Source organism: Pyrus communis, chromosome 11 (assembly GCF_963583255.1).
Source record: "Pyrus communis chromosome 11, drPyrComm1.1, whole genome shotgun sequence".
Lineage (NCBI taxonomy): Eukaryota > Viridiplantae > Streptophyta > Magnoliopsida > Rosales > Rosaceae > Pyrus > Pyrus communis.
In genome coordinates, this window is record NC_084813.1 from 20,695,574 (window position 1) to 20,720,186 (window position 24,613).

Genomic DNA, 24,613 nt, shown 5'->3' on the forward strand with positions numbered 1-24,613 from the left:
AATATTGCTAAAACTGTATTAAAATTTGTATGTAACACCCCTTTTCGTGTAAGCAACCAAGCGGGTAGGCTATTATTTATTAGACAACATTAATAAAATCAAAATTTTAAATTAAATTTACAAATTAAATGATATATTATTTATAATAATTAAATACATTAATTAATATTTAATTAATTATCTAATTATCTTCGGATTACCATTATTTTGCCTGTCTGTCACTTTTATTTTGCCTCTTCAATTTCCATCTTTTTTCATCTTTCGCCGGCCAACCAACAAAGCCAACGACTACATCACTCCTCCTGCAGCTCTCTCTCTCCCCTCCACCATCTCCAACTTTACTCTCTCTCCTCTCTCTCTGTCCGGGCATCTGATTTTGTACAAGATGAACGACCTGCTTGCGGTAATTGGGTTTTCAATAAATTTTGATTAAATTGTTTGGTGGCTGTTTTTGGGGTGACAGTTTAGTTTGCAGTCGATTGGAATTGTAATTCAGTTGCACAAGCTAGTAAATATGATAAATGTTCTGAATTTGGTATGTGAATTTGGGGTTTTTGTGCTTTGCTTTAGAACAAGGTTGATGCTTTTTGGATTGGTACCCTTTTACTTGTGATTGACTAATCACTGCCTCACAATCTTTATCAGAGAATTTCATGTGAATTTAAGTTTCTAGAGAATACCCACTTGTAATCTGAGACGATTTTTCAAATAGATGGATCAGAGATCTCATCAAATTTGAGTTTGACTGACTGAAAGGGGAAATTCTGTGAAGAAAAACAAAATAGAGTCTTAGAACTTTTCAGCATAGATTTATTCGAATTCTCAATTTGACTGGTCCATATTATCCAATGGTCCCGAAAAATCGGAAGTCTTCGATGTTTGATTGTGTTGTTCTGAAGTTTTCTTAGCTACTAAACCAGAGACTTTGTTGAATTCTATCACAAATACCTTATTTTCGTAGCTCTTTTTGTTTAATTTATTTGACCATAATGATATCAGTGAGATCAGATGTTTTGTCAATAAGTACGAATGACGTAAAACCCTTCTTCACCTGAATTTCTAAGTAGGTTGAATTGAATTTGTGGTCAACCGAGTGGTTAATGTGTAACATTTTTTGCATCTTCCTTTGAATCATTAAAAGAAAATTGATGATTTATTTCATCCCGTTGTAAACAGTGCTTATATTGTGAAATAATGCTGCTTTAGGATTCGTTTGTTGCTCAACCAAGGGCTCAAACTTCTGGAACAGATGATATCGAAATGGGAAGGCCAGTGCCACATAGCTATTCCGATGCGGGGATGGATGCTTTCAATAAGCAGGTCTTTTTCTATCCACAAAGTTCCATTTGATTGCAGACTAGTATATTGGAAATGCAACCCATTTAATCTATTTGGGATTTGTGCAAAATTATTTTCTTAAGATAAAAGGAAGAAAGAAATCCCTAATCTAACACAAGCATTATATTTGTTCTTAATCGTTAGCTATTGGTTTATATGGAGTTTGCTTTTTTGTTTACTTTTCTTTTCATCTTCGTCGACACTTCATCAGTTGCTTTCTCCTGATTTCTTTTGTTTTTTGAATTTAGATACAAGAGGTTGAGAAACAGGTGGATAAGCTCTCTGGGCTTCTTAAAAAACTTAAGGTATGCTATTGCATATGTGCCATACATAAGATTGAATTTTGTTTGGACATGCTTCTGCATTTTAATTGTTCTGGAATTGGGGTCAGATTTATCTGAATTTGATTCGCTACTGAGTAAATGTTTCTGGTCTAGGATGTATTTAACAGTTAACTAGGAACTTACTTTGGATTTTTTTCTATAGGATGCAAATGAGGAGTCAAAATCTGTTACAAAAGCATCTGCCATGAAAGGTATAAGCTATTTTCCAACTCAGTCATAGTTTCAAAAGCTTGCACCCAAAACTGAAATTTCATCAATATTATTGTTCTACAAAATGTTAACTGTAAATCAGCTTGTAGTCGGCATGGATTCATTTGCTGGGTACAAAAAGTTAACTGTAGAAGTTGCAATTTTTAAGCAGACTTGCCAATTGTTGGGAACTTGGAGAAAATCTGTGCTAATTGTTTCATGGTGCATTATGCTTTCTGATTTTGTTATTCTCTGCTCTGGTTGCAATACTAAGACCATTATCCTTTTTCAGGAATAAAAAAGCGGATGGAAAAAGATATTGATGAAGTAGGAAAGATTGCACGTGGTGTCAAAGCGAAAATAGAAGCAATAAGCAAAGATGTAATATTTTTAAAATTCTTCTTTGATTAACCAACTTTGTCAAATATCAGTTGGCTGTTTTCGGTTTTGCTAATGACTGCCCTTATCCTTTCCCCAGAACTTAGCCAACCGACAAAAACCTGGATGTGAGAAGGGAACTGGTGTTGATAGATCACGTATGAACATGACAAAGTTAGTAGAGAGTACTTGAATTTAATGTTTTTAGAGTATTTAATTCTGTATGTTGGACTGATGGTGAGCAAGTTGACTTATAATCTACTTTTTCTGTTTGGCAGTTCGTTGACAAAAAAGTTTAGGGAGATAATGGTCGAGTTTCAGGTATATGTATATAAATTCTGCTTGTTACCTTTGATCTCATTTATCTCCACACTTTTTTCGCTCATCAACGTTTTATATTTCAGACCCTCAGACAACGAATCCAAGATGAATATCGTGAGGTTGTGGAGAGAAGAGTCATTACAGGTTAGCATGCCTTTTCAACACAAACAAGTGGAACTTACAAACTAAATATTAAGACAATGTGTCATAGTTCTATCATCATATTCGTTATTGGGTGATCATATGATTCATATCTTTACACATTACAATTGCAGTTACGGGAACCAGACCAGATGAAGAGGTGAGCGGGTTTCTGATTACTATTTGAGCTTCAAATTATATTATTTTGAATGTGTTCCTAATCCGCCTGATGTGTGGACTCTATTAGACAATTGACAACCTAATAGAAACTGGAAATAGTGAGCAAATATTCCAAAAGGCAGTTCAAGAACAGGGACGAGGACAGGTATACTTCTTTTGAGTATTGTTCTATCTGATTTTGAGATTTCCCTTCCACTTTGGAAAAATTTGTGAGAATTAAATCAGGTACTCTGATTACAGGTACTAAGTACAGTGGAAGAAATTCAAGAGAGGCATGACGCCGTGAAGGAAATTGAGAAAAAGCTTCTTGACTTGCATCAGGTATGTTTGCTGTAGCATGAGGTTTGGTCCATCTACCTGAGAAACTAACCTTTCTAATATGATTTTGTTTTAAATTTTCAGATCTACCTCGATATGGCAGTCTTGGTCGATGCTCAAGGAGAGATTTTAGACAATATCGAAACTCAGGTTTAATTCTTCTTTTGCATCCTTGAACATGTTCCGTCATGCATATAAGTTAGCTGCATGTGTAATTGCGTATTCCTTTGTGTTGTGTTGTGTTGTGTGTTGATGGGAATCTTATCCAGGTTACAAATGCAGTCGATCATGTTCAATCTGGGAACACTGCGCTTCAAAAAGCAAAGAAACTCCAGAAGAACTCCCGAAAATGGATGTGCATTGCAATCATTATTCTATTAATAATAGTAGCTATAATAGTCGTTAGCGTCCTCAGACCATGGAAAAGTGGCTAAGGGTGCTTGAGTTCGCCCTCGTCTCTTCACCGTGTAATATAGACGGGTTGGCTGGGAGGTTAATTTTTTGGTTTCACGTCTGTGAGGACCGGGAGAGTGTCTTTACTTCTTTGGTTGCTTTCTTCTTCTTTCTTGCCTATAAGTGTTTTATCTTGTGTGTATTTTTGTGAAACTTTGGTTTATGGATGGTGGTGTGTCTGCATTTCAGACTACGAATTGAAAACGATTGTAAATTTGTCCTTCGGCAAAGCATTATAATTTCGTTGCAGTATTTGACGCTTTCTCATCGAAAAGAATCACTCTTTGTTTCTTTACATTTTCAAATGTTTGGACAAATAGTAGGCATGCTTAATAAAAACATATAATAAATTTAAAAAGGTTATTTTTCCTCACGTAACATATTAAAAAAATGGATTTTTTTTTTCAATAATGTTATAATATTTTAGAATTTTAATTTGATCTAATCTATCTTTAAGCAAGTTTTAATATATTAATAATCTTGTCTTTAACTAAGTTTTTATGTTAATAATCTATCTTACAAGCAATTTCTAAACTTGTTTTTATATTTTTTTTATGTCATCTTATTAAGAGAGAGATTAAATTGTGCACGTATTTGTATTATATGCCAATTTGTCACTTTCCATTTCATCCCCTTCGTGAATCAAAACCAAAAATTGATTAGATATGATTATTCTTCAAGAAGGTTGTAGGTAACCCTTTGTCTCCTAGTCTTTTGCAAAAATGGCCTCCCTTTTCTTTTGGTGGATGATGAAGATAATGGAAATGGGTTCCATGCCTAGTTGTCACCACCTCTAAAATTGCAAGCGAATCCATGCAACCTAGGGGGGTTGGTGTGTGCAAGGTGACATCTTGATTGGGGGGGGGGGGGGGGGGGGCTGGGGATGATATTTTTGTTTTTGTATGAGCCGATTTTCTTATCACGTGCATTTAGGTTTCATTACGAAATAGTAAGACTTACTATCAATCGTTCATGTTGTGACAGAAGTTATACATAACTCGTGAATTCAACCAATTTTCTTTTTTCAAGTTCTAGCCTAAGCCTTGTCTATTATACCTTTAACACAATAATTGATATTCTTCATTTTTTTTCTCTCATGCTAAGATTCCAATTCAGGAGAGATTTTCAATGTGTTCGAAATACGGGGGGGTATGTTATGTTATTATACAAGTGGAGGAAAAAAAAAATTCAAGTGCCCCTTCACTTATAAAATGACATATGGTATATGTGTCTATGTTCCGAGTACATTGAAAATTTTCTCCCAATTCAGCTAGTAGTGGAATTTGATTATACATATAATGATTAAAGTTTTTTAGGGTGGTTAAGGTTTCAAACTAAAATTACTACTCATAATTTAATTTCTATTTGTGCTTATGTGAGTTGAGCTAACAAAGTGAAGATTTTTGCATATGCATATGGTTGAACAAGTACATGCATATATATATATTATACTAATGTTTTTTACTCAAAAATCTAATATGTTACGTTGCCAATTTATCATGCCCACATCTTTATACATAATTTTACTTTAGGGATTAATTGTTTTTATTGATTGTGTAACAAGATACCTTAAAACCCTCTTACATAATTTTAGTTTACTTAATTAATTGTTGTTATTGATTGTGCAACAAGATACCTTAATCCCTCTTACTTGTTCATTTATGACAATAGTTGAACTTTAGAAATTGGTTATGTGTTGGTAACTTGGGTTGACTTGGGTTGGGCTCATAATTAACCAACACTTCTTATTAGAACTTTGTATCAACATAAAATTTGGTTTGGGCTCTTTTACCAGTTTGTTCATGTCAATGTTTGGTTGCCTTTCATCTAACAAGTCTAACTCACTCATCATCATTGGGGTTTGGTTGTATAGTACGAACACACGTATTCAATACGAATACTTATAAATACTATTATCATAGCCTATTGAGTGGTGTAGAATCACTCCAAGGACTTACTACACCATCTGGTTGGTTTAATATACTAGATGGTGGCTTGTTTGTAAATATTCGTACTTAATTTGCACTTGTACTCTAAAAGATTATATCAAGTCCGATTAGTACAAACATGTAGTCAATGAGACCTAGAAATATAATTGAACAAAATTCATTTGGCTTAGAGCCTTAGACTATTGGAAAACGCATGTGTTTTGTTTATGGGTGTAATATGGAAACATGCATGCTGAGTTGGTATTATTTGTTTTTGGTACACAGGTGACAAATGCAGTGGATCATGTACAATCAGGGAATGTTGCCCTACAAACTGCGAAGAGCTTGCAAAAGAAGTCAAGAAAATGCATGATGATTTCCATAATCTTGCTCTTGATTATTGCATTGATCATCGTACTCTCTATTCTCAAGCCATGGAAGAAGTAATTACCACTGCATGCAAGGTTGACAATCTTATCTTCCATTAATCACATACATCTCACTGTATGTTATCATTACTCATAATAATTACAAGTGCAAGGCTGTGAAATGTTTAAGAAAGTTAACTGACTCTCTAAAATATGTGTACGACACACTTTGGGCAGTCTCGAAAAGTGCCATGTATGTGTCTGTGTCGGGCACTTCATATCCTAAAAAATTGAAGTGTATATGCAACATAATGCACGACAGACAATTATAAGTAAATTATGAGAAATTAAGAACAAAAGATTCATTAATTTTCTTTTGCTCAGCATGTCTCATAAGCCATCTATTTCAAGGAATTAGGGTTTATGCAAAAACTTCAACAAAGAGAATGAGGAACATAGCGTTAAATAGGAAATGGAATGATATATTTCTAACATAGGGAAGAATATCCCATAATACATTACACAAGAACAAGTTTGGTCCTCACATTTGTGACTAATAAAAGTACACTAGAATGCACTAGCCACCAGGTAACAAAAACAAAAAAGTATACCCAGAAAGGCCAATCACCTGCATTATATACTATTGCAGCACATTATTCTACACCAGTTCCCACAATATATGAGCTGGATAATGTCCCAAAGTACTCTAGACCAAACTCCATTCAAGTGCTTCTCTCTTTTTTCTCTTACATTCTTGCCTTGGCAATCATAACATTGCCTTCATTTAGATCAGTAGTTCCTGGCCTGGTCCATGATTCTTTGAATTGCTCTTCAGTCACTCCTGAAAAAGTAAAATGAAACGTATAAGTTACCAATAACATTTTCAAATGTACTACGAGAATTTGAATATAGGATAGATGCAGGTTAGCCAGTTGGTCAGGGCAGTAGGTCTGGCTAGGTTTATATATATGTCCCATTGCAGTGGAATTTGAATTGGCATGTCCGGGTAGGGCAGTGTGCACACCCATGCATTGTAGTTCGAATCCATCTTCTCATGAATTAGGATAGTATATAATTAGAAAACTAGAAACTAGAATGACTTGCCTTTGCCCATAGCAGCAGTGGAGGAAATGCCTCCCTGGACAGTCTTGAGGTACCTATCATAGAAATTAGCACCAGACCATTTCTGATGAGCAAGTGTGTCAACTCCATTGTTCCTCTCCTCCCTCTGGATCCTCTCAACATAAGCCAGCATTCCCCTCCTCGCGTAGTCCCTCGCAAAAGTATCGACCACAAGCGCATCTGCATGGAAACCGGCCAGTGTGATAAACTGCCAGCAGTAGCCAAGCTTGGCAATCCGAGGAATAAAGTCCATCATTTGCTGATCATTCATCCCAGATGCATCCCAGTTGAAAGATGGTGAAAGATTATAAGCTAACATGATTTCAGGCTGCTTATTCTTCACCGCCTCAGCAAATTGGGTGCACTCAACCATATCAGGGCTCGAAGTCTCCATCCAAATAATGTCAGCGTGGTCAGCAAAAGCCCATCCACGCACGACAGCTGCCATCACAGACCCTTTGAACCTGTAGAACCCTTCTCTTGTTCTAGGCAAGTCCCAGTCCCAGAAAAGGTTCTTAAGCCCCAACTTCTCAGTGATTTCGCACGCTTGCTCATTCGACAAACACTTTTCAGGACTAGAATAGCTCATCCATTCACTCAATCTCCTCCTTTTTTCATGTTCGCCAAGGTTCATGGCCTTGATTGCATCAGTGACACATTCTGAAAATGTCTTCAGCTGTGCCATTGAAGTCCAGTTGTCCTCGAGGGCCTGCAGCTCAGCTCCTGTTTTGCCAGCGGCCATTGCTTCAGCCAAAAGGGTAGCCAAGCTCTTCCCTCTAAGATTTGGGTTCGAAGCCCCCAATATAAACTGATGATCCCTAGTGTCCACATTGGTCTGGATCAATGTAGCTGCAACCGCATCAGTTCTAGCCACCAATACAGTCTCAGTTCCCATAACATCAAATTGTAGCCTTGCAGCCACAAGTCTGTTAATATGTTCACTAACAGCAACAAGCACTTTCCCAGCCATGTGACCGCATTTTTTTGTCACTGATGACTGGTCCTCAATGTGAACACCAGCAGCGCCTCGCTCCACGAAAAGCTTGCAAAGCTTAACAGTCGCCGTGGAGCCACCAAAACCGGTGTCACCATCAGCAATGATTGGCTTCAAGTAATCAACATAAGGGGTTCTAGCCCTCTCCTCCCGGCTCATGCTCATCCTTGCCTCCTTTTGCTTGCGGTCATGGTATTGTTGAGCGAAAAACAAATGCTCCACCTTGTTTGGGACCGTGTCATAAGGGTAGTCAGCAAGGTCGGGACCAGGCTCATTGGTGCTGGTGTGTGTGGACGAACATTGCCAACCAGAGACGTAAATTGTGTCCAAGTGCTTGGCCATCATGGTGACCTGGACGGGGTCTAGGGCACCAAAAGTCCTTGAGGATGTGCCATTGGCTTGGTGAATTTTGAGAGTTCTCCACAGCTTTTTGGCCATTTCATTGGAGCCATAGCTTTGTCTCAGGGTGCCTCTTAGGGCCGCAACGTCTTTAGCTGAGTATGGTCGTTTAGTGAGCTTGAACCTTTCTGAGCCCCACCATGCCTGCACCTCCGCGACTTCTGCCTCAAACCTTCCTTCTTCTTCCATTATCTGTATACACAATTCTCACTAGTTACGAACATGTGGAAAACCAATTTGCGTGCCTAATTTTTTAGCTCATCATTTAAATTGGAAATTCATTCACTTTTGTATTCCAATATCTAGACTTAGTGCTGACCAAAATTTTATCGAGGTACGGTTCTTCAAAACAACAACTGCATACATAACCAATATATAGAGAAATGTAATTTTAGTACATAATATTCCGTAGAAGAATGCTATACTTTTTACTTATTAGCAAATTTATCAACTTTTAAGTGTGCTAAGCTCCTCTTTGACCAAATTTACCCCTGTATCTTTAATTCAACTGGCAACAATTCCTTGTAGACTAACTGTGACTGGGGGATTCAAGTGTTTCAATTTAATTGCCTCTCTTTTTTAATCACATTGACTCTGATTAAAGGGTCTAGCTCTCGGCGCAGTAGAAAAGGTGTGAGACCTTCGAACAATAATAGGTCTCACACCTAGATCCTGTTACTGTGGGAGTTCATTACACGACCTCAAGATAGAAGTTTGTTTGGTGATGAGGGCTACAAAACCTACATATATAAACCATGAATCAACACAGAAAAATTAGGCAAAACCAAGGACATGAAACCGAATGTATAAGCGTTTTAACACCATTATAATGTACTACAGAAATAGCTCAAACTTAGCAAATTCCTAGTAGAGACTCACTAGCAAAGACAACTATTAGAAAATTGGAGGAAACGAAATGGGAGGAAGGCTGTTTATGGCTTACCATTGAAGGCACTGAGTAAGATGCAGCCATGGCTAGAACTTGTTTTGGTATATGAGCTTTGTTAAACAATGACTAGGAGGAGTTGAGGAACCTCCTCCAAAGTCCCCTACATTTATAACACCAGTGGGGAGGTAAGAATTCTTGTGACGTTGATAAAACTCTAACCTTGCGGATAAGAAAGAAACAAAATTCAAGAAATTTCCACTGTGCTTTCTCAAAATTAATTTCAAATTTTTATAAATTGTAATAAATATATTCATTGTTATCTTGCAGAAAAAGAGCGAAACTTGTCCCATGGGAGCAGCATTCACAGGCACGTAGGGTGATGGCATGCACTTCTCTAACTATCCTGTGTCACCATGCTTAATTGTCTTGTTCTTCCAATTTGGAAATGACATCACTATTTTTAATTATTTCAGATTATGAATAACTGATTCTGTTTTTCTGTTTTATATTATTATTGTTTTGTTATCCAACTGCCTCAGATGTGTCTAGGCCACACTTAATTAATCTCCAGTTTGCTTTCTGGTTTCTACCGATCAACTATGTTAGCTAGCGCACCGATCAACTATGTTAGCTAGCTCTAGCTATATATTCATGCTTGCGTACTATGCTCAGTATACTAAGGCATGCACTAGCCACTATATAAAATGGTATTAATGGGCTGAATAGTTCCTCTACTCATGGTAAACAACTTGAGAAGCTAGGACTAGGAATAACTGTAATTTCCAAATAAACAAAATCACAATGATCATGGTATAGGTGTTTATCATTTATCGTGATGTACATTGTTGGTTCATTTCGGAAAGAGATCCTCTCCGGATCCCTTCCACCAAATCCATCAAATCAATTAATTCTAGCCTCTGAAATTTGATCAAACGGCTATAAACAGGGGGCCCTTTTAAAAATTATAATAATTTTAGCTGTTAGATCAAATTTTAAAAGTCCGGATTAAGTGATTGGATGGATTTGGTGAAAGGAATTCAAAGAAAATCCCTTTCCATTCGTTTCTTGTAATCTTGTTAAAAAAGAGTAATTGTTTAAAATGAAGTTGATAAGATTCGTGATTTATTTACTTAAAAAAAGCTATTCATAATTAGTTGCATGTGAATGCAATGAGATTGAGTCGAATATTTATCACATTCATCCTCCAGTAAAAGTGAAGGGTACTGTTAGGGAGATTAAATTTGGAAATTCAATTTGTAAATTAAATGGTATGTCACCAATATGAATAAACATATTTATCAATGTTTAAATAATAAACCAATCATTAATTTTTATGTTTTTTAATTTTCAAAACTTTATCTCTAAATTTAATCTCTCTAGCATTACGTAAAAGTGAAATCACAAATTCTGTTAGCTACCACAGTTAGTTTGTCGGTTTTGTCCTTCAATCGCCTTGTTCTACGATTTTGTTTTTCTGGGTAATGAGTCTCTCTCCAAGTGTCAACGTAGAACATGTGCCACAGTCACAAAGCCGTGACAGATATAGATAAATACACACGGAGCCTGTAACATTACATGCATGTGTCAGTACATCTGAGACGCATATGGATAACTGAAGAGAAAACTTAATTTGTTTTGCGTAGTATTAGGTCGAACTTTCCCTTGTATGCAACTTCTTCAGTTCTCAAATATATGTATATTTTACTCCTTACCCTTCGACTGGGTAAAAAGGGTTCTTGGGGATTAAGTAATTACATATATAAAGATTCGTTTTATTGCGTAAAGAGGGCTGCAAGAGTGAGTTTTTTTTTTTTTTTTTTTTTTAAAGACATCTCTGCAAGAGTTTGTTAGATTGGTGGTGGTGAGGAAGGGTACTTAAAAGAGCACAGTTGTAAGAATTTCTACTTAGCGCCGCCCTTCGCTGTTAGTAGATGGTGATGAGTATCAATGAAGGGTGCTTAAGAGCACTATTCTAAAAATTCTTGTCTAGCACCACTTAGGTCACACTTAAGCACTAGGCATGTAGTTGTCTATCGTCCTGATCAATTCTTAGGCATTGGAAAATTAAGCGCCGCTTAGGTCGCAGCTCTCACATATACAAAAAATAGATAACTTTCATTATGTATTTATTTTTTCAATAAATTGTAGAGACATGTTGAATACTAGATGAACATTTATTATGTGTTTGTTCCTTTCTATTTGTTTTCAATATGTTCTAATATCTTATAATGTATATGTCATTCAATTTTGCAATTTATGAATACCAATAATATTATGTGTTTTCTAGTAGAAGTAGACATTTTATATTTTATATAATAAATTTAAATAAAACTTCAACAGTATAACACTGGCAGAAGAATATATATTGACATAACTGTACGGTACTTCAGACATGAAAGTTCCTATAGCCTAATCATTAATTGGGTCATCAGATATAAGATGTGTATTGTTCGTCTTTGAAAAATTTAGATTCACTATTTGACAATACAAGTCTGACAAGAGAATTTTGACGTAACTGTATGGTATTTTAGAGATGGATTTTTTTTTTTGTCTAATCATTATGTCATCGGATATAGATGTTGATTGAATTATCATCATCGAGAAATTTAAATTTATTCTTTACCTATATATATATGGCATGAGTAACTGTATCTCTAATATAAAACTTCCTACAGCCTAATCATCAGGTGATCAGCTATACTCCTTGTATCTAGTGTACATATGGTTTATGTAAATTTCAACAACTTTCATAGCCAACCTACGCTGCATGGAAATAATGTAAAAGGAAAGGAGAAGGGTTAATAATTATATGATTAGAGCCATGGAAGAAAGAAGTTTGAATTAGAGGTGGCGCATCCACCATGACATATGTAACCAGGATAAGATTGCTATCAAGGAGATAGGGTTATCCACTTTCACCTAGCTCCTTGGGATCCGAAACCATAACTTTTAAGCAAGGTTTTAAAAAAGCGTTAAGTTCCAGTCAAGTAGGGGCGCTAAGCACGACTTAATGCCTAGGCATCTAAGCACGATTTAAGGGCAACTTAGGGTTGTTTTTCATCTAAATCTCTTGACCAATACGAAATCATTCAATATTCAATGTTGACTGACTGACATTTCTCTAATATGATTTGCTCAGATTGTAAACATAACCTAATACATAACTTTTCTACTGTGGTATATGGGTTGCCAAGTTGGCAATTATATGCGATGTCTACGGTGGTTAGTCTTGGTGATGTATAGAAAAGTAAGAATATGATGATAACGTATGTGCATGCATACACGTCATGGATATGGAGGGGATATATTTGCACCGTCTGAATGACGATGCACCAGATCAGGATACTGGATTGAGATAGACATATATTGTGAGGAACAAAGCCTCCTTTGGGAATTGGGGGATTGGCAAAAGAACATTGATAATCTTCACAATGGGTGACATAATAGAGATCGAGCTGGGACTCAACTCGTCAACTTATTTCCAGTGGTCCTCGATTGCTGCTGCCGCTAATCCTTACAGGGCACGGCATATTTGGATTTTGAGCACTTCGAGGTGAAACAAAGAACCTTCTCATCTCACATGTCATTGGATATCCCTCATTCCCTTTTCCTTTTCCAATAATTATAATTTTTTTTTTAATGAAATTATCTTCGACAGGTTACATATGTCTGTCAATATTAAGCAATGAGAATTACAACTTAATTGATTAGTGAAAAAATAGTGCAAATAGTTTTACCTTGCAAATTTATCGATATAGTTACTAAATTCATGTAGCGTCACATATATATAGGTTGTAATCTAAGATTTATAATGTGTCTGAAAAGAAAGAATTTTTTTTGTTATTCAAGCGATATATCATGGTAAATTCTTTTAGAATAATACATGCATTCGCTCATGAAAGGAATACATATGTTTGACCATTTACAAATAACTATCGCCTAATAAATTTTATAATCAGAACCATTCAATTTCTTAATCTTCATTTGAAGATCTATTCTTATAAAACATTTGCATTAGAGATCGTTTATGCATCTAAATGTATAGAAGAAAAAAAAATGATGTAAGCATCAAGTAACATAAAATTCATGATGACTAAACAAATTAATGTTTGTTTTTATTCTTTTTATTTTTTTGTAAGAATATCTTGAGATAAATATTGAAAAATTAAACATAAAATGTATACAATGAAGCTAGGTTACACCTTTAGAATACCCCATGCTAACTGCTTATTTACAAATAATGAAATATGTTTATTCCTCTTATGGGGAATTAAGTATTAATCATTTATTCATGTTTCTAAGGGCTAGTTTAGGATTGCTATGATTTTTTTTCAAACTGCTTCAACTGTGATTTAAGAATAATCTGTTGTAAAATAAATCAATGTAGCATTTAATAAATTATATTCTTAAAACTGTCATGAGTATGAAAAGCAATGTAAAAGCGTAGCGTTTGACAAATTTTAATGTAAGTAATATAATTGTATATGTTAAGCAAATTATAGTAAAGGGTGGTGGCAGCAGTGGGGTCATGGGCATTGGCAAAAAGGTGGGCGTTGTGGTAGTGGCAATTATAGGGTGTGTTGGTTAGGATCTAGAGGTAGCAGTGGTGGCGATAGTGGTGGAGGCCGCAATGGCGCCGCTGGCAACAATGATGATGGTGGTGTTATTTAAGGGATAAAGTGTTTATACAAAGATAATGTCACTCTTAAACTATGAGAATATTACAGGAGTTGAAAATCTGCATTAAAGGCTCAACTTCACTTTTTATGAAAATAGCTTTTAAAAGTTGTTATCTAGAGCCACTTAGTACTACAATCTAATGATATTTTTCTCCACTTGTAAGTGAGAGGTTTTAGGTTCGATTCGCACCAAATGCGAGTTTGAATCACATCATTGCTAGCTCATTGTGATGCTAAGCTCACCTCTCCTCATTAGTGTAGATAATATCGTTTGGGTTGCAATTAGATTAGGAATGTGATTGTGTAAATCCTAACATATTTAGGGATATCTTTTATATTCCCTTTAGTAGTTAATTACCTATTAGAGTTGTAATTCTAAAGGGGTAAGGAATTAACCTTCCCTACTACTATAAATAAAGGCACAATGGGGTGGAATAGAACACACCTCACAATTACACATCTCCCTCTTCTCTCTACTATTTCCGTACCCCTCTCTGTATGGCCTCCATAATTGTTCAGTAAATTATGCCTACAACACGTTATCAGCACGCTATTGACGTTGCACTAAAGAGAGTTTATTCTTCAATCAGGGGAGTATTACGTTTTAATCATTCTCTTTATGATCTACATGCTATTGATTCAATTTAATTTTTCTGTGTTAAACATGATATAATGCATTGGAGATGCAATTCCAGCTTTCCGAGATGGATCTTTTACAAATTCAAAGGCTTTTATTGTTTTTTGACAATCAAGTACGCTTAAAATAAAGTAAGATATTTGAAACGACCATGAAGCATGAAAACATTCCTCATGATGCATGCAACTCCCTATATTTATATTTACCTTCTGATATATATATACACGTTTCATGCATTGCTCAATTTTTGCTATGTGGAATTTGTGAGTCAAAGCATATAAATAAATTATAAGCAATTTAGGGTTTGTCAAACCCTAACTATATCGAAAAACAAAACAAATTTTGGGCACTATGCGGCACCACCTCCGCACCTCCACCATGGCACCACCATAACAATAGCCATCTGGGCCTTGCTACAACCACATGGACACCCCCCAGGCCTTCGGCCTAGTTAACCTGCATGGGCCTAAAGCCCAGCTTGTTCCCTAAGGAAACCCGTAGACTTCCTAGCTCGTCCTTGTGAACTCAGCCCAATCTGCCAGCAAGCTTTATGCTTACTGGGCTTTGCATCTGCCATGGTCCATGATTCTATATGTCAGCCCACATGGCTAAGCTTGTCCCACGGCCCAATGAACACAGCCCCAGCTCCAGCTGGGCCTCGCGTAAGCCCACCCGTAAGCCAGCCTCGGCTGGGCTTGCCCTCGCACCATAGTCTCGGCCTACATATGCCAACAGCTTGTTGCTGGGATTAAAAACCCTCGACCCATGGCATGTTGCCACTTTTGGGCTACTTTTGCAACCAACCAAAGCCTCTAGGGCTTTGCCCTACTCACGGCACCCAAGCCCAAATTTGTTTAGGCTATACATTTTCGATCCAATTCTAATTTTTCACTTTCTAAATAATTTTAACCCGAATGTTATTATTATGTTTGCTTCCATGATCGACCATGTTTAGTCCTGATCTATTAAATTAATTAAAAGTGACTTGCAATCCATTAATCTGATAATGAATCCAAAATTATTGACATAAAGATCACTTTTGGACATTAACGATTCAATAATTTATTTCTATTCTTTGAACCGTTGACATATGTTCATAGTCCTGAAGCGCTCACACTTAAGTTCCTGAAGCAACTCAAATCCACTACACTTCAATCAGCATATTGTATTATGTGTTCTTGCAGGAACCTCTCTTTTATGAACTAAACGTTCATAAACTAAATTGAACCTGTAGTTTCAAATGTAGTGCCTTTGAAACCCAAAGTTTTCATAAAACAATACACCCATGAAAACCCGACGTTTTTCATGAAAACCATGTCTTAGAACTCGAATGTTCTAACTTTGATGCTTATGGATGATTCATTCCCATAGCACCAATCACAATCTTGTTCCCTCCAATTTAGTGGATTGTCGAACCATCACAAATTTGATTTCCCTTATTTGGATGTTTCTAATAGAAACCACTTTATGTGGGGTACAAGATGTGAATCTCCACTTGACTATTAAGAAGTTGAGAAGCCATTGAAGCCAACAATGGCATGGAAAAGCTGAATAAGCCTCTGTCATGATCTTCATTCAAAGACTTATGCTCAAAGCATTACAAACGGAAGTACCTCCCGAACGAGGATTCCATGGCTCTTTGGCTCGCTCCTACGTAATGTCTAATCATGAAAGATATTGCCTGAAGCACACCATGATTACATCCATGAATGAGTACAATTCTAAAGTTTATAAATCCTATCAAATTTTGACTGGAGAATATTTTTTCTCGTCCTTCCATGTTTTGAACTCACTCCTAATGCAGCAGTGTAAAAAGTGGAAGTTTACCAAATTCTCGGATCTGATTACTACCATAAACGTGAGAGAAAAGTATAGACCCAGCTTTGACTGGAGTCTACTGAACAGTATAGACCCAGCTCGGCTAAAGTCTACCGAATGGCTTGACCCAATTCGGTCAAAGTCTACCGAATAGTAGTGCCCTGCTTCGGCAGAAATGCACCGAACGGTATTACTCTGTTTTTGCAGAGGCTTACCAAACAGACCCTTCCAGCTTCGGCTGGAGCCTATTGAACCCAAGTTTGGGCCTATCTCTCTCACAATCCAATTTTGAGTTTGTTTTTTTACAACATATGGTAGAATCATGGCCTGCCAAGGTGTGGCATCATGCCCAAAGCATGATCCTTGGTACCTAAGACCCAAAACTTCAAAAATAAGGGATAGTATTCCTGAACCTCAACCTTGCAGAATCTACTTCTGTCTCGATGGAATAGATCATTGATTATGCACATGTTTGTGCCCCTACCAATGTCGTTGAGGAGTACCATTCTCATAGTCAATATGTGAGACTGAATTTGCTCTAACGAACAACATTGGAAGAGCAGAATTTTGACATGGATGGCCTTGTTGGCCGAATCCCCTTAGTAAACCATTTAGTTTGTGAACATTTTTCTATGTTCTTGGATTCACATTTGGTGTATGTTTTAATTATGGATAATCTTATTGATATTGTCCTCGAATATGAGTTAATTGAATCATGTTTCTTGTATACATGTAACTGAATTCAATTAAACACGCGATTAGGTATGAATGTGGAAAAGTTAGTTGTATGGATGAAAGTGATACTACGCACACTAAGTTTATACCTAAATCACATATCTAGCAACGACTTCAGGTCTATCCAACCTAATTAAAAGCATTCGCACGCTCCTCATTGTATGAATGGTACTAAATAACCATGTCAGAGACTTTATACTCTATCCGTTCCATAAGAACGTCATTGAGTTTTCTTAAAGATATTCGAGATGATAATGATCATGAATGAAACCACTAAACAAAATAGAGTGAAATATATTTGCACCACCTCCAAAAAATGAGCTTAAAGCTTTGATTTAGGGCCAATGGGCTGCCTCCTAACTGGGAACACCCACATGTGGTTGGCCTGGAGCCGGGTGATTCGAGCAATTTACTTGTTTTGCCATAACCTTTTGGGACATTTAGGTTGAACAATGATGCTACGACGCATCTCCTTACCTGAAGTAAGGATCTTGTGCCTACAAGCACAATTTGCCAAAGCCCGCTCATTTGGGAAATTTAATTCCTATATCATTCATCGCAAAGATACGAAACCACCATTTTTCATAGTGGATTCAAGGGAATATATATGGACTAATCCAATAAAAATGCGGACCATATAAATACTTATGGTTCTGGTTGATGAATAGACAAACTGGTCACATGTTTGTCAACACACATTACTGCTAAACCTCATGGCCGATTAAGGGTTCACCACCCTACTTATCCCTTAAAATCTGGGAAACTAGATAATGCCGGAGAGTTTATACCAACAGTTTTCGATAAAGTATTGCATGTCTTTTGGGTTTATAATTGAACATCGAATTCCCATGTTCACCCCAAATGGCCTCGCATAGTGATCATAAAGTGCAATTAAATGATCGCCCGGATTTTGGTGAACTTACCAAGTTTTTGGTTTTTTCCTAGGGTTATGCAATCTTGTACGCAGTTATGTTGGTTTGCCTTGAGGCCCATTTTCACCCAACCTATTTGACGTTAGAGTTGGTTACTGGGTACAAACCTGATGTTTTTCGTATTTACGCATTTGGGTGTGCATTACATGTGCCAAGCTGCACCGCCGCAACGTACCAATATGGGTCCTCAACGAAGGATGTGAATCTTTGTCGATTATCATTCTCCTTCACGCTAGCTCTCTTCGAGCCCTTGCATGCGATCTCTTTACCGCTCATTTGCGAGTTGTCACTTTAATGAGACAGTCTTCCCGTTTTTAGGAGGAAATAAGAAAGTCAATGTTCTTGTAAAATAGCACGAATTTGCATGGATGTTTCCCATTATGTCTCATCTTGATCCTTATACCACACAAGTGTGATAAGTAAGTACAATGAATTCTAACTTTCAGAATGTTGTTCCAGACGCATTCATCTAATCTAGCTAAAGTAACGAGATCATATACCAGCTGCAAACATGCTTGCAAGGATAGATGTACTTAATGGACGTCGAGTTAACATCCTTGGAAGGTGTGCCACCCCTGTTGGACGGTTTGAACACCCCTATTGGACGGTCCAGTACACCGGTGGATAGCCAATCAGTCTTTCTTGGCTTGGAGCACTACAGATCACTCGATTCATAGAATTCACTTCTCTAGAAGAGGAAGACATGGCACAACAATGAATCTATACTCGATCGCTGTCTCAAATCATTTCCATCTCATGAGATTAATCCGGATTACTCCTGAGACTTGAAGTTCTTGGTCCAGTATACTAGTTTGGATGAGAAAATGGAATTGAAATAAGATTACCATCGATGATGTTTTCATTTATATGGTAACTACCGACATAAATGAAAAGCGACAATATCAAACCGTGTTCCGTTGATTAAGAAACAACGTAGAACTGATTGGACAACCGAAATTACAATTCAGGTCAAATTCCTTACCAAAATGTGTATTAAACCTATCATTCCTACACTGCCCAAGGTAACCCTATTGTGTTATAAGTGGGAAAGGAATCGTATTGAGATGAATGAAATAATGCGATATGATGCACGCCTTATAGCGCAAGGTTTCTCTTAAACATCATGTGATTGACAGCAACATTATGTAATGTGGTTAATGTTTCTCCATTGGGATATTGATACGGAGATTTACATGTAAGTTCCCGAAGAATTACATGGACTAGTTCAAATAGTTCCAAACCACGGAACACCTTCTCAACTCGTTTGAGGCGTTCATTTTTGGATTGAACCAATCCGGGGGATGTGGTATATCCGTCTAAGTGATTATTTGATCAGTCAGGGATATGAATGAATGCCCTTGCGTGTTAAACTATGAAGTCTTATTCTGAATTGCTAGAGTTACAGTTTATGTCATTAACACGAATCTCACTAAGACTCTAGAAGAGCTTAAGAAAACTGCGTCGCACCTGAAGATGGAATTTGAGATGATGGATCTTAGAAAAACTTGTTTATGCCTTGACATGAAGTTCAAGTGTTGTTCTGACAATACCTTGGTCTACTAGTCGAACTACACCCCGAAGGTGTTACTTTTGAGTATACATATGATTGTTCATACGCTATATACAAATAAGACCCTTGAAGAGGTTATGGAATCCGAAATTCCATATCTAAGTTCAACTTTGTGCTCGTTGTACTTAGCTCATTGCATTATATAGGACATCTCCTTCGTTGTTGATCCGAGCGGATCCGACCTCCTAATCCTTATAATGATGCTTGCCTTGTTTGTTATGCTGACGCATATTATTTATCAAACTCACACAAGGCAAATCCCTGAATGGTTATGTCTTTACCGTTAAGGGATATCGCAATATCTTGGAGGTCCACAATATGACCTTAATTGCGAAATCTTCGAATCATTTCAAGACTCACCTCACTTCACTACACCACAAGTAAAACATGGTTAGAAGTTCTTGTTGAGCATATTCGAAGTACTTGTTGTGTTTTCATCCATCGTTGACTCCCAACAACGATCCATGAAGATTATGCAACATGTATCCACCCGATACATAAACGAAGTCAACACCAAGACATATTACATCTACATCTACATCATCAAAGCATTAAGAGATTGAAGTCATGCAAGCCAATCCCTAACAACCTTGCTGATTTTTACATAACATCACTGCCAAAGTCAACCTTCTAGAAACTTGTCCGAGGAATTGGTATGCCTAACTATTCATATACAATGCTTGTAGTTCTCATTTGGAAGTTATGTCAAACTCATGAAGAGTATCCAGAAGTATACTCACTTGATCTTAATGTACTGTTTTTCCCTACGATTAGGAGCATTTTTCCCACTGAATTTTTGCTACCTAACTAGGTTTTGATGAGGCACCTATCCTAGGCTGATCATACCCTTATGAGCTCTTCTACTTACGTCCAGAATACGTATAGTTTTGACTTAATACAACTTCTCACTTTTCTCCTTAGCTTATGGGTTTTCTCCCACCTTGGGTTTTACCATAGCAAGGTTTTGTGAGTTTTATCTTTTTATGCATTCTTCCATTGATCTGAGATCACATTCGCTCATTATGCCGACGACTTCATCAATTGTACTTTCTTCATCACTGAAGACTAGATGTGCCATTTGTTTGAGTATTTACACACTCAAGGGGAAGTGTTACAATCCTATTAGATTAGGAATGTGATTGTGTAAATCCTAACATATCTGGGATATCTTTTATATTCCCTTTAGTAGTTAATTACCTATTAGAGTTGTAATTCTAAAAGGGTAATGAATTAACCTTCCCTACTACTATAAATAAAGGCACAATGGGGTGAAATAGAACACCTCACAATTACACATCTCTCTCTCTTCTCTCTACTATTGTCACACCCCTCTCTATATGGCCTTCATAATTGTTCAATAAATTATGCCTACAACAGTTTGTTAAAAAAATAAAAAAAATAAAAGTATATATTAAAAATTATAAATTATAAAAAAATTATAAAAAAAATTAAAAAAAAACCATGTTATCTACAAGTTATTGTTTTAAAATAAGCAAAATATTTCATTTTAAAACTTTTTATTAAACTTTAAAATTAACTTTTGATGAAAAAAATCAATATCACACGTTGCTTGAGTCTTACCAAGCCACAAATCCTTGGGTCAATGTATAGTATTGGTTGGTGATATAAGGGCCATGCATGAAGGTGTCACATCAAGGTCAGGCCCAGATTATGTCCCCCGGCTTGTAAGCCCGATCAACTTCAGATAGATCTAACCCTTTTATGAGGAGATCATGTGTTTGATGCTCCGACTTGATGAGTTTATTTGACTGTGATCATAAACAAAGTGAAATTCTCCATACCCTCTACGGGCCCGAAAAAAATGGATAACTGTAGCTTGACACTGGTTGTCTCCCTTTAATAAAGAAAAAAATTATATACAATGTATTAGTCGATATACATGGTCCGTTAATTGGATTAACTCATGATATGTTAAAAGGTATTTCATATTCAATCTAATGCTATTATTTTTCTTTATAAAAAGGGAGACAACTGGTGATAAACTACGGTTATCCACCTCTTATAGGGTTCAGGAAGACTCACAGAGGAATTTCAGTCTCTCCCTGGCCACAAGTCTAGTTTTCACACCAGCAATGAGTTTCGAACCCAATATCTCTAGTTTTTAGTTTTAAGTTTCTTTGAATAAGTAATTTATAATTTATTTTTAAGTTAGACAACAAAATTTAATTTCTTTGTTCGATATACCTTATTTATATAATGAGTTATCCATCTTAATTCAATCGCAGGTGTCAGAAAAGTTCATAATACATAACTAGCTGTCTCTCCTCAATAGTTATATGTGTTACGATGTTTTATTATGTTAAGGGTGGTGTTATCTAAACACTCATTTTTACTTTTTACACACTCTTTTTAGTTTTCAACCGTCAAATCGAATAAATTGAAGAAAGTCAATAAATAAATAAAATTAACAAAAATATGTAGAAGGTATAAAAACGTGTGTGAATAACACTATCTGATGTTAGTTGTGAATTGGGACTATTTGTTTAATAAAATCATGTTTGAATACAGTCAATACATATTTATTATAATCTGTAGGATCTTATAAATTTTACATAGTCAATCCAATCCGAATTGCAAAGTAGGTTGGCCATCTTTATAAAAACATGCATCCATTGGTTTCCACGATTTCCATGTTTTCTGGCATGCTTTTATTTCTTATCGTTTTGCTTCATCTTATTCTAACAAACGGTCTTCGCCCTGGGAAATCATTCATCGTATATAAAATATGATGATATGAGAAAAGCATAAAAGCTGTATTTCTTCTCTTTAGACCCCTTTCTTTGGCCACAATGGTGCTTTTTATCCTTGTATCATGATTATGCCCAAGCTCACGTTCCACTTCTCCTATAAATTAATAACAAAAAGATGGATTTTTACTAGATTTCTAAACACACTTCGATTTCTGCAAAATTTAGTTGGCTGGTTCAGCTTTTCTAACAGTACTAAACAAAACAAAAAATGAAAGCTATTATTAGTACTTTAAAAATTTTATTTTGCACTTCTTACAAGTGTATTTTTTTTTAATTATAAAAAGTTTAGAGTGCAAAATAAGACTTTTGAAGTGCTAATAACAATTCCCAAAGAAATTACACCTAACGAATTATGTCTCTGTGAATACAAATCATAATTTAAAAGGGAATTGTTATTGACACTCTAAAAATCTCATTTTGTATTCCTCACAAGTGTATTATTTTTTTTCTAAATATAGAAAGCTTGGGATGCAGAATGAGAATTTTGAAGTGCTAATAACAATTTCCTTTTAAAATGTGCGTAAAATATGCTATTTTTGTGACTTTTGATAAATTACTTTTACATATGTATTAGATTATAACTTAGACGTATAGAAGAATAACTTCTTATTGTAAATAGCCACACAGAAGTTGAGGCTCCCATAATCCAACGAAATAGTGCAGATTGCACTTTGAAAGCTACCAATCACCAAAGTGTGTCGCTGGAGGAGATCATTGGAGGAGACACTGGATGAACAGAGTAGCAGGAGTAGTTTGTAGAAGATTCGCAGTGAGTAACGATAATTCGAGAGAAAAAGAAAGGCCAGATCTGAGACAAGCTCAGACTAAACTGAGACGCAAAAAGCTCATAAAAATGGCTCCAAGAACTAAAGCCATAAAAGTTAAGCGAAAGGGAGGAAACATTGGGGAAGGAAAAGATAGGGCAGAAGTAATTGTTGCCACCGACACTAACCAAAGTGAGGGGTCGGTGGTTGAGATAGAAAAGTTTAGGGCTTTGTGTTTTGGGCGAGAGAGAAGAGAAAGTGAACGGAACTTTTTGCTGATTATTGTTATAAGGTTTTTTAGTCAAAATGATTTTTAAGATTTGCATAACTTCTCACCTTAGTCTCTAAGATTTGAAATCAATAGAAATGGTCCCTGAGTTTGTCCACCATCAATCATTTTGGTCTTTCAGTGAAAAATCTCCATTAAATAAGAATAAAATGACCAAAATACCCTTAATTTTGGTCAAATCATTTTGACCCATTGTTTATTAAATTGAGGGTATATTTGTCATTTTGATCCTTATTTAACATAATCTTGCATGGAATGACCAAAATGATTCATGGTGGACAATCTCAGGGACCACTTCTATTGATTTCAAATCTTAGAGACTAAAGTGATGTGTTTTGCAAATCTCAGATACCATTTTGGCTAAAAAAGCCTTGTTATAATTAATGTGTTATTTTGAATCTTCAACAAGGAAAATTTAGTTGCTACATTCATTCTCAGCTGAAATATATCGTTCCAATTTTACAGTTGTCTTCGAAGGGACTTCTTGCCCAAAGTATATGGCTGTGGTCCTTGTAGTTTAGGCAAAGTTCCACTTCATCGTAGTGGAATTTCAGCTAAACTATATGGACTAAAATCAAACTTTGTCCTTCATTTTTCTGAGGAAAGAATGAACCAAACTTGAAAATAATTTTCATGATGTAGTTTAATTAAACTTATTCATGCTTGGTAAATGTGGTGACGATGAAATTCTCCTCCACCCAATTTCATAAGCTGGAAATTTGGACCTGCTACCTGTCCAAAAGTTGAAGGTGAAAACTTAAAGGTCATTTTCATCTTCTTTCTCTTACTGCCATGACTAGGAGCCTTGACAGATAGCTCCAAATTGAAAGAATCAGGACACAAAAAGCTAATATGGTTTAGCATGGCCTTTTCTGCAAATGAGAATGATTAATTAATTACTTACACCTATGATACCATGCCACTATTCCGAGCCAGTAAGATACTTACATACGAAATGGTATATAACAATTTGTGATTGATTTGGAGTACTGTCACAGTTACATTTAAGATGTAGATACGTTTCTCTCGGGCAAATGCGTGCATTGCTTGTGATTA

The 24,613-nt window shown here is 36.1% G+C and overlaps 2 protein-coding genes across 4 annotated transcripts; one reads left to right on the forward strand and one right to left on the reverse strand.

The window, feature by feature from the left end:
- The first annotated feature begins 228 nt into the window (after positions 1 to 228).
- LOC137708359 (syntaxin-132-like) lies at positions 229 to 9,909 on the forward strand. 3 transcript variants are annotated; one of them, XM_068447412.1, is made up of 14 exons: positions 229 to 403; positions 1,207 to 1,320; positions 1,587 to 1,643; positions 1,825 to 1,873; positions 2,164 to 2,252; positions 2,350 to 2,423; positions 2,528 to 2,570; positions 2,654 to 2,714; positions 2,846 to 2,871; positions 2,959 to 3,036; positions 3,132 to 3,212; positions 3,294 to 3,359; positions 5,876 to 6,054; positions 9,690 to 9,909. In XM_068447412.1, the coding sequence occupies exons 1-13, from the start codon at positions 386 to 388 to the stop codon at positions 6,035 to 6,037; spliced, it is 918 nt and encodes a 305-aa protein (XP_068303513.1). In that variant the 5' UTR covers positions 229 to 385; the 3' UTR covers positions 6,038 to 6,054; positions 9,690 to 9,909. The 3 variants fall into 3 exon arrangements, with proteins under 3 accessions (XP_068303513.1, XP_068303512.1, XP_068303514.1); XM_068447411.1 differs by lacking the exons at positions 5,876 to 6,054; positions 9,690 to 9,909 and adding an exon at positions 3,479 to 3,924; XM_068447413.1 differs by lacking the exons at positions 5,876 to 6,054; positions 9,690 to 9,909 and adding an exon at positions 3,479 to 3,923 and having other exon boundaries at positions 1,177 to 1,320.
- LOC137709546 (isocitrate lyase-like) lies at positions 6,641 to 8,846 on the reverse strand. Its single transcript, XM_068448629.1, has 2 exons — positions 7,063 to 8,846; positions 6,641 to 6,799 (listed from the first exon to the last, which is right to left on the reverse strand). The coding sequence occupies exons 1-2, from the start codon at positions 8,660 to 8,662 to the stop codon at positions 6,705 to 6,707; spliced, it is 1,695 nt and encodes a 564-aa protein (XP_068304730.1). The 5' UTR covers positions 8,663 to 8,846; the 3' UTR covers positions 6,641 to 6,704.
- Positions 9,910 to 24,613: the final 14,704 nt, after the last annotated feature.

Excerpts from the sequence above, each read along its gene's own strand:
- LOC137709546 (XM_068448629.1), bottom strand. The coding sequence starts at position 8,662 with ATGGAAGAAGAAGGAAGGTTTGAGGCAGAAGTCGCGGAGGTGCAGGCA. Across the intron at positions 6,800-7,062 it reads CACTGCTGCTATGGGCAAAG|GAGTGACTGAAGAGCAATTC; the intron begins GCAAGTCATTCT and ends TTACTTTTTCAG.
- LOC137708359 (XM_068447411.1), top strand. Across the intron at positions 2,424-2,527 it reads TCACGTATGAACATGACAAA|TTCGTTGACAAAAAAGTTTA; the intron begins GTTAGTAGAGAG and ends TCTGTTTGGCAG. Across the intron at positions 2,715-2,845 it reads GGAGAGAAGAGTCATTACAG|TTACGGGAACCAGACCAGAT; the intron begins GTTAGCATGCCT and ends TTACAATTGCAG.